Source organism: Montipora foliosa, chromosome 12, assembly GCF_036669935.1.
Source record: "Montipora foliosa isolate CH-2021 chromosome 12, ASM3666993v2, whole genome shotgun sequence".
Classification (NCBI taxonomy): Eukaryota; Metazoa; Cnidaria; class Anthozoa; order Scleractinia; family Acroporidae; genus Montipora; species Montipora foliosa.
In genome coordinates, this window is record NC_090880.1 from 10957406 (window position 1) to 10967405 (window position 10000).

The following is a 10000-nucleotide window of genomic DNA, read 5'->3' on the forward strand; positions in this document are numbered from 1 at the left end:
CGATAGGTTACCATATTTTTTTAAGGTCATTCCTCTGTATTGCATTGCGCATCCTTACTGCGCACGATTTATTGCGTCATTAGCTCACGCACATACAGAAAATGGCGGAGTTTTCTTTACGGCTTGGGTCGTGAGAGAGATAAATCGTCATTTTCTCTTTAACGAGTATGGTGACCTAGACGAGCAATCACCTTCTTCCAATACCAGGAATATAAACAAATTTCTATTGCACAAAAATAAATAATCAGCGGAAAAGTGAACTTATTGAACAGATATGGTGGCCTTGAGATCGCTGCATGCTAGTAACAAGTTGAATCAGGGTCGACTGGAAATGAGTGTTTTTATGATGAAACATATATTTAATTATTCCTTGAAGTTGATACAGTGTATCTATAGTTATATTTCTTGTTTTGCTTTCTCCCTATTTTTTCTCCTCTCACAAGACATGGCATGAACGATTCAAATAATAACGATTCTGAAGCTCATATTTTAAGGAATTATGGGGTATTGCAAGGTGCTACTATTGTCAGTTCTATTTCAGGGGAATGACCTTAACTATGGTGCTTATTACGTCACGCGCAGATGAGACGCAAAGCACTCTCCTGTCCTCGTCGCCAAGCGCCAACTTATTCTTTCTACCCACCCCTCGTCAGCGAGATGGCTATTGAAACGCTAACCCCTCCCCCTTTAATGAAAAGAAATTGTTTACAATGGAGATGAAATTGCCCTGAATGTCTTCAGGAAGCAAAAGTGGGTCACAATGCAATGCAAACGCGTGTGAGATGCGGACATTCGATTTCGCTTCTCAAACAATAGTTAAAATTGTAATTAGCTTTTCATGGTTCTAAACAGTAGAAGGCTAAGGTATCTAAGATAAACGAAACGGAACGGAATGTCAGGTTATACATAAAGCACTGTGGTGTTTACTGTCTGTGTAAAAGGGAGCTTAAGCAACGACAACGCCGACGGCAACAAGAACGTCACAAATTTGCATACTTAGTGCACCTAAACGATAGCTTTGCACCCTCTACAGGTGCGTTTTTCACTCTCGTCCATTTCTTTGCCGTCGTGAGCAAAACAACACTGTGAAATAGCCAAATTTGAGGTTTTATGAAGAACGTCAGCACTCGAGGATAAACTTTCATTTTCTCCCCTAAATTAAGTGCAGTTCCGACCAATGTCATTTTTGAGGAAATACCACATCCTTGTCATATTAAAAAGGTTGAAATAGTCACGAAGCGATTAAAATAACGCGAATTTTTATTTTGAGATGACGTTCTCGTTGCCGTCGCCGTTGTCGTTGCTTAAGCTCTCTAATAGGGACCTAAAGCAAGGACGAGGACGACGGCTACGAGAACGTTGTCTGAAGATGTTATTTCCCGTTAATGTAATATGGCGATTACTCCAAGTCGCTCGGCATGGAAAATGTGAGTTCACAATCCAATAATAAAATTGGTGAGAACGATGTGGATATTAAGGGCGCATTCGCTTGACCCTATTCCGGAATAAGAATACGTGGAGTGATGATGAAAATGGTATGTTTTGCGCGTTTCGAAGCAGCAAGGATAATAAAAATATGTTTAAAATAGAATTTTAGCAGATGTTTGACAATTTTAATGTGAATCTCCGTAAAACCAAGGATTTCTAACTTATATTCCATGTATTCCTATTCCGGATTACGGTCAATCGAACGCACCCTAAGAGAGAAAATTGAAAATTCATCGTCAGATGCTCGCGTCCTCCACACAACCTCAAATTTGATCATTTCACGTCGTTGTCAAGACGACAACCGGAAAAAAATGTATTAAAACGTAAAATGCACGTGCAGGGCGTGCAGAACTATTGTTTTTGCTAATTAAACTTAAGGTCGTGTTCTATTGGGATCAACTGTTTCAACCGCAACCGGTTTAGCTTGAAGCACTTGAGGTTTCGCAATAGAATACTTTTCAAACGGTTTTCGGTTGGAACGCGGTAACTCCTGGGAATAGTTATTATCAGACTTCTCAGCGTTGACAAGTTGAGGGAAAGCAACACGGAAGGAGCCCGCGGCCGACTTTTTAAAGTGGCCCGCGTAAACGACAGCGGTCGCTGCCAATGCTTTTTCAACCGTTTCAACTAGTTTGATGCCGGTTGAAAAAGTTGATCAACCAAACCTACCGAAAACGGTTTTTTCCAAATAGAACACTAAAAAACCCAACTAACCCAACCAAGTAAAAACGGTTGATCCCAATAGAACACGACCTTATTGTTATTTGGCGTTCTCGTAGCCGTTGTCGTCGTTCTTGCTAAAGCTCCCTAACAACGTGAAATAGCCAAATTTGAGAGTTTATCAAGGACGTCAGCACCTGAAGATAAATTTTCATTTGTTCCCCTAAATTAATCACCGTTCCGACCAGTATCATTCTTGAGGAACTACCACACTCTTGTCAAATTAAAAAGGTTGAAATAATCACAAAGCGATTAAAATAGCGCGAAATTATATTTTGAGATGACGTTCTCGTGGCCGTTGCCGTTGCTTAAAGTGGTACTACGATAAAAAAAATCACGTCTTTTTTTCTTTTGGATTTCAAAACTGTGTTAACTAAACACTGAATGACCAACGTCTTAAGCCTTAATTTCAAAATGACACTTGCTTATTTTACTGAACTGGTTTTCCTATGTAATGGTCCACCGTTAACTAACTTTAAAATCTTGAGAGAGCTGGATCGAGGAGAAAATGACGTCAAAGACTCACTGGTTTAAGAATGCAATGCGTTTGTACACGACTGAATTAATATGCAGCACGGGAGTTTCTACCAGCCCTGCGAGCGGTTTGTTTCTCCTACGCTTCCCGAGAGAAAAAACACTGCGAGCAACCGTTTGATTTTCCATCGAGCATGTGCGAAGTACGTCACACCCCACGTGGTGTATTTGACATCACGTCGTCTTATTTCGCGGGAAATCACTACACAGCAGGCTCGCCCAAATGCAACAGTTACGTAGCTGAACGCACGCGCAAGCGCCAAAAGAAGTTTACTAACTCGTTTTGCCGGTTTAAATTTAATTTATTCGTCCTTGGCGCTGGATGGCGGCACACTCAAAGAAACTAAGAGCTGCTCGCAGAGGTTTCTTTCTTGGCAAGTGTAGGAGAAACAAACTGCTAGCAGGGTAAGGAGTTTCGGGCTTTCAGATTTTTAAACTTGTGTTTAGCATACATAATAAACTGCGTTTACACGCTGAAATTCTAATCTATTGAGTGAATGACGTCACTCTTCCCTAGATCCAGCCCTTTGAGGTCCAGTCGGTCAGTATTGAACGTGAGTAATGGCGGACCGAGAAATCCAATAGTTACACTCAACGTAAACAGTCTTTGGATAAAAATCAAAGCTCAAAAAATTTGCCAGGTAGGTGTTAAGCAAACACACTTTCAAAATCTAAAGGAAAAGAAGAAGTGTTTATTAATAAGGGTGTTTTGGAACCTGGGACCGTTAGACGCACCTAAACCTTAATAAAACTCGAGGCGTCAAGTAGACTAGCTTTTCAATTTACATCTGAAATAGTTTTCTTGTTTGGCAAGAGTCTGAGCTATCAGCAAAATCCTATAACAACACTTGCATGTTTTCAATTTCAACTGATGATGGCTGAATCATTTGCCGACATGTTTTATAACAGCTCATCGAAATGATTAGCGTCAAACCTCCTAAAATATAAAATACATTATTGTTGTGTTAGCGTGAACTTTGGACTGTGTAGGCCGTGCGCAATAGGAACTGGGGGGAGAAGGAATAAAACATGTCAGTTGTTGATTAACTTAGTTTCGTCCTGTGTCTTAAAGTTGGATAACGCTTCATGGTGTCAGAAGTGGTAGCTTCACATTAGCTTTGAACCTTCGCTACGCTTCCATCGAACTGTCAATTAACCGTTGAGTTTGTTCGGAAAGCAGAAACAAAAAGGACAAACAGGACAAAGACATGTCAAGCGCCGAGCACGAGGTTTCTCCCGGTGCGATTTCCTCGCAGCAAAATCCACCGCCCCTAGCTCAAGCACTGGAAGCCCCACCAGAAATCCAACCGGTCGCAAACTTTCAAGTCCCTCCACCGGAGAAATTTTCATTCAAGCCGGAGGACTGGCCGAAATGGATTCAACGATTTGAACGCTTTCGCAAAGCCACTGGCCTCGAAAAGCGAAGCGGCGAAAACCAAGTAAACACGTTAATTTATGCAATGCATGGGCGATCAAGCTGATGACATTTTCCTTTCATTTGAGCTCACAACTGAAGAAGACAATGATTACAATCAGGTAAAAGGCAAATTTGAGAACCACTTCATCGTGAAAAGAAACGTAATCTTCGAGCGAGCAAAATTCAATTCCCGAATCCAGCGAGAGGGGGAATCTGTTGACAGCTTCATCACAGATTTGTATGGCCTTGCGAGGTACTACAATTTTGGTGCGTTGAAAGACGAATTGATCCGAGACCGCATTGTCGTGGGACTACGAAATCGCGACCTCTCGGAAAGGTTACAACTCGATCCGAAGTTAACTTTAGAAAAAGCTACAAACCTGGCAAGACAACGCGAATCGGTAAAACACCAACAAAGCATACTTGATGGTGGATTTAAATCGAAATCAGTGGAAGTTGACAGTATCGCTAAAGGAAGAATCAAGAAAAAGGAGAAATTTCCTATCAAAAACTCTCTGGCAAAACCCAATTCAAGCCAAAACTCAAGTTCAAACAACAAACTTTCGAAATGCAAGATGCTTGGGAAACCCACACCCAAAGAAAGTCTGTCCAGCCCGTCTTTCTAAGTGCAGAAAATGTCAGAAGATAGGACAAGCGTGCAAGAGTTCAGCAAATCCAAAATCGGGAACTGTTTTTGAAGTTGAGACTGAAGAATCATTTTTCCTCGGTGAAATAGCAGAGTTAGACGAAGTGCAAAGCAATAGCAAGACACCGTGGTCTGCCACGATATCGGTGAATGGAAAACCATTGCTATTCAAGCTTGATAGTGGTGCTGACGTAACAGTGATTCCACGCCACAATTTTCTCGAATTGTGCCAAGCACGGTTACAACCTACCACCAGGGTTCTATCAGGCCCATGCAAATACCGAATGAACTGTAAGGGAGTGTTCAGAGCTCGTCTTACCAATGAACTTAAGTCCATTGAAGAAGATATTTACGTTGTAGAGGATCTGGCCCGACCACTCTTGGGCAGGAATGCAGCAGCCAACCTGAAACTTATAAGCAGGGTGTGTGAGTTAACCACCAGTGGCTGTTTACTGGTCTGGGAAAAATGGAAGAAGAGTACACCATCAAGCTCAAAGATGGATCAAAGCCCTTCGCCTTGTCAGTGCCAAGGAAAGTACCAATGCCACTTTATGCTGAGACCAAGAAGGAAATTCAAAGGATGCTTGAAACTGGAGTCATCTCATACGTTGAGCAACCAACGGAATGGTGTGCGCCAATGGTAGTGATCCCCAAGCCTAATGGTCAAGTAAGAGTGTGTGTTGACCTCACAATGCTAAATGAGTATGTACAGCGCGAGAATCACCCGTTACCCTCAGTTGACGTCACCCTAGGAAAGCTTGCAGGAGCGAAGTACTTCACGAAACTGGATGCAAATTCTGGATTTTGGCAAATAAAGTTGTCAGAAAGTTCAAGACCACTAAGTACCTTCATTACACCTTGGGGTCGGTATTGCTTCAACGTTCTTCCCTATGGGATCAGCTCAGGTTCCGAGAAATTCCAAAAGTGCATGGGTAGAATCCTTGAAGGATTGGAAGAAGTTGAATGCAACATTGACGATGTCCTTTGTCATGGCCCTACCCAGGAAATACATGACAGAAAATTGAAAGTAGTTTTAGACCGCCTGTCCGCAGCAGGCGTGACACTCAATATCGACAAGTGCATTTCTAGTGCCCCAAAGATCAAGTTTCTTGGAAACGTGGTCAGTGCTTACGGAATTGAAGCAGATCCAGACAAAATAACAGCTATTGTTAACCTTCCAGCACCAAGCAACGTTCATGACGTGCGTATATTCCTCGGTATGGTGAACCATATGGGCAAGTTCGCAGAGCACTTAGCTGACAGGACAAAACCTCTTCGTGACCTGATGCAGAAAGAGAGCCAGTGGATCTGGGGACCGCCACAACAGAAAGCCTTCCAAGAAATCAAGTCTAGCTTAACAAAAGCACCAGTCCTAGCATTATATGATCCCAACAGAGAAACAAAGATTTCTGCTGATGCATCATCTTTTGGACTGGGTGGAGTCCTCCTTCAAAAGCAAGATGATGAAAGCTGGAGACCAGTGGTATTCATATCCAGAGCCCTTACTCCAGTGGAGTGTAGATATGCGCAAATCGAAAAAGAGGCCCTTGCCTTGACCTGGGCATGTGAGCGTTGCAGTGACTACATCGTGGGTAAATCCATCATTGCAGAAACGGACCGCAAGCCACTGGTGCCGCTCCTTACAAAGCGTGCACTGAATGACGTCCCTCTTCGGATACAGCGTCTTCGGATGCGCCTCATGCGTTTCCACTTGAAAGAAGTCATCCATAGGCCTGGAAAGGAAATGTACGTGGCTGACGCACTCTCTAGAATCCAGCCAACCATTTCTGAGTGTGAGACCACCATAAAGGAACAAGAGATGAACATGTATCTCGACAGTGTACTTGACTCACTCCCTGTGTCAGACATCAAGTTGCTACAAATCAAGGAGGCTCAAGATGAAGACCCCATTTGTAAGGAGATTAAAGATTATTGCCTTGAGGGCTGGCCGAACAAGTTTAATCTTCATGACGCACTGAAACCGTATTGGCCAGACAGAGGAGAGCTAAGTGTAGTTCAAGGAGTACTGCTAAAATCATCAAGAATTGTTATCCCATCATCCCTGAGGTTACAAGTCCTCGACAAGCTATACGAAGGACACCAAGGGATAACTAAAATTTAGTTATCCAGAGAGCGAGCTAAGAGTTCTGTTTGGTGGCCAGGTTTAAGTCGTCAGATACAAGATATGGTGGAGAACTGTAAAATCTGTGCAAGGCACCGAGTAATCAGGCCAGAACCACTCATGCCAACACCCTTCCCTGAGCGTCCGTGGCAAATGACTGCAACTGATCTCTTCGAACTCGATCATATCACTTACTTGATAGTGGTTGATTATTTCTCTCGCTATGTAGAGGTAGCGGCAATGAATAAGACAACCAAATCGTCTGAATTTATCAGAGCGCTCAAGGCGATCTTTGCACGACACGGCCGTGATTCCAGAGGAAGTCAGGAGTGATAACGGTCCACAGTATGCATCAGCAGAATTTACCCAATTCGCAAAGGACTGGGGATTTAAACATACGACAAGTAGTCCCCGCTTCCCACAGGCAAACGGCGAGGTTGAAGGAGCAGTGAAGACTACCAAGTCTCTTCTGAAGAAAGAGAAAGACCCAACCAAGCGACTGTTAGCATACAGATCTACCCCACTTCCTTGTGGACACTCGCCAGCAGAGCTACTCATGGGACGGAAAATCAGAGCCACCGTTCCAACTTTTCACACAAATTTGGCCCCAAGCTGGCCTGACATCGACAAGTTGCGTCACAAAGAAGCAGAGAGCAAGGATAAATTGAAGACCAACTTCAACCAGCGTCACAGATCTGTTCCGTTACAGCCACTGCAACCCGACAACCAGGTGTACATTAATGACAGGAACACCGCAGGAACAGTTACGGGAACAGTTGCCAGTGCAGCAGAAACACCAAGATCCTACACGGTTGAGACAGGTAGAGGCACAGTGAGACGGAATCGATCACACATCACACCAGTTCCTGGAGACAAACCGGAGATGCCTAGTAGCAAGGAAACTGTGTCTGTAGACAAGCCACCTACTCCTGTGAAGTCCCTTCCCTCACTCTGTATATCCTCAAGGCAAAAGAGACTGACCAAGCCTTCGCTTAGGTTGCATGAAGGAGAGTTTAGGACTTGCATGATTCAGATATTGTTATATGTTCGTTTTAAATCTCAGACAAGATCTATTCGTCGTTTCTTATTTTTGTTTGCTGTCTGAGATGAGAACCTTAAGTTGTTTGTGATCTTAAAAAAAAGTTGTTTGTGACCTTGAAAAGGGGAGATGTTGTGTTAGCGTGTAAGCGGATCTTGTTTGAAGTTCGTCTTATCTTGGTTGCATTGCCGTATTTTGCCGATTCTTGTTCCAAGCCAAGCTGGCGTGTTTCAATGAAATACATCAAAATGTGGCAGAGATAAAGTGGAATAAAGTACATCAGTAAAACAATTTTTTGACCTTAAACTGACAAAAATTTTTATGGTTTCTAATTTTAGTGTGATTCCTATTCGGCTTTTTTTCCTTTCCATTCACTCACTGAGGGTGTGCTTGTTTTCTTTGAAAACTCGTGCGGTTCAAGAAAAATTCATTGCCAAACTGGTGAATTCCAAAGTCTACTGCCTGTAGGGTTAGTGAAAATAAAACGTTTCGAATTGTCCGTGTTTTGATGTTTCCGGTTGCTGCTTTAGTAATTAAATCATTTTCTTTCCTATCTTCTGTAGAAAAATTCATTGCCTAACTAATGAATTCCATGGTAAATTTTACGTTAAAAACCGATATCACGCTCATTGCTTTGTGATTCATGTGATATCGTACTCTGCGAGCAGAGTCTCTTTCGATCTTCCTAGATAAGTCGGGAAGAGGAAAGCAGAGCAGAGTCTCTTTCGATCTTCCTAGATCAGTCGGGAAGAGGAAAGTAGTCTCCCGACTTATCTAGGAAGATCGAAAGAGACTCTGCTCGCAGAGTAGCGATATCGGTTTTTAGCATAAAATTTACCATGGAATTCACTAGTTAGGCAATGAATTTTTCTACAGAAGAAAGGAAAGAAAATGATTTAATTATTAAAGGACTGTTATTGTGATTCATTTTTGAAGGTAAACCCATTAACAATATCAATCTTTTTTTTTTTCATTTACTTCCAGGTCCTGAGTCGTGATGCTTAACGGTTCTAACAGCACTTTGACTATATCCGACGTCAGCCAAAGGCCAACTTTTATTGCGATTCAATACCTCGTCATATGGTGTTCAGTGTACCTGACTATCGCCACCTTTGCAATTCTGGGAAACGTCCTTATTATAATGGTGTTTATTAACAAACGAAGCCTCAGAACGAGAACCAATTATTTTGTGATTGGCTTAGCAGTTGGTGACGTACTTGTGGGTACAGCAACGATTCCTCTGTATGTAACATTGTTGATTCTTTTGTTTCATCAGGATTTCAAGGCAGCAGTCCATGTGCAGACAATATTTAGCCCCATGGACATCCTATCAGGGATGCTGTCTATCCTGCATTTAATGACCATCAGTGTTGAGCGTGTATACGCCATTGCATTTCCTTTGCGCCATCGCACCTCTTCATCGAAATCCAACTTAATAATTCTGGCGATCGTCTGGCTCACGGCCGCTGGTATTGCCTCGCTTAACTTCGTCATACCCAAAGGTCCCCAATGGAAAGGAACGTTCCTCATTTATTCTACACTGGGGTTTTTTGTGCCATTTTCCGTGATTTTCTTTGCTTACACGTCAATATGGATAATAGTAAAAAACAAGACAAAGATTTCACGTAGTAGAGCTCGAACCATGAAGAGAGAAAGTCGCACAGCCTACACTATCCTTGTTTTAATACTTCTCTTCCTAGTCACGTGGTTACCATTTTTTAGCCTCAATTTAGTGCTTTTCTCGTGTACTAAGTGCGCAACCGCAGTGCCTCTACAAGTTGTTCTGTTCTTCAAGGCACTACATTATAGCGGGTCGGCACTTAATCCTGTAGTGTACTCGGCACGTATGCCCGAGTTTCGACGCCCAGTAATCACCCTGTTACAAGAAAGAAAGCTGACTGGTTCTTTGTACCACCATTCAACAGAGCGACAATCTTTTAGAAGTACTATTAGACGGCGAGAGGTAGAGCTCTCTGATATTTGTGATCAGCAAAGAACCAACGATGAGAATGATACAGATCCTTGCATTTTGAA

The 10000-nt window shown here is 42.6% G+C and overlaps 1 protein-coding gene across 1 annotated transcript in view; it reads left to right on the plus strand.

Annotated features, from left to right (window-relative positions):
• Window positions 1–8861: 8861 nt before the first annotated feature.
• The window catches only part of LOC137980474 (octopamine receptor beta-2R-like), a 1270-nt gene continuing 131 nt past the window's right edge, over window positions 8862–10000 (plus strand). Inside the window, exon 1 of the mRNA XM_068827931.1 lies at window positions 8862–10000. This exon is cut by the window's right edge and continues 131 nt beyond it. Within this exon, the coding sequence (XP_068684032.1) occupies window positions 8964–10000 (1037 nt within the window). The 5' untranslated portion in view covers window positions 8862–8963.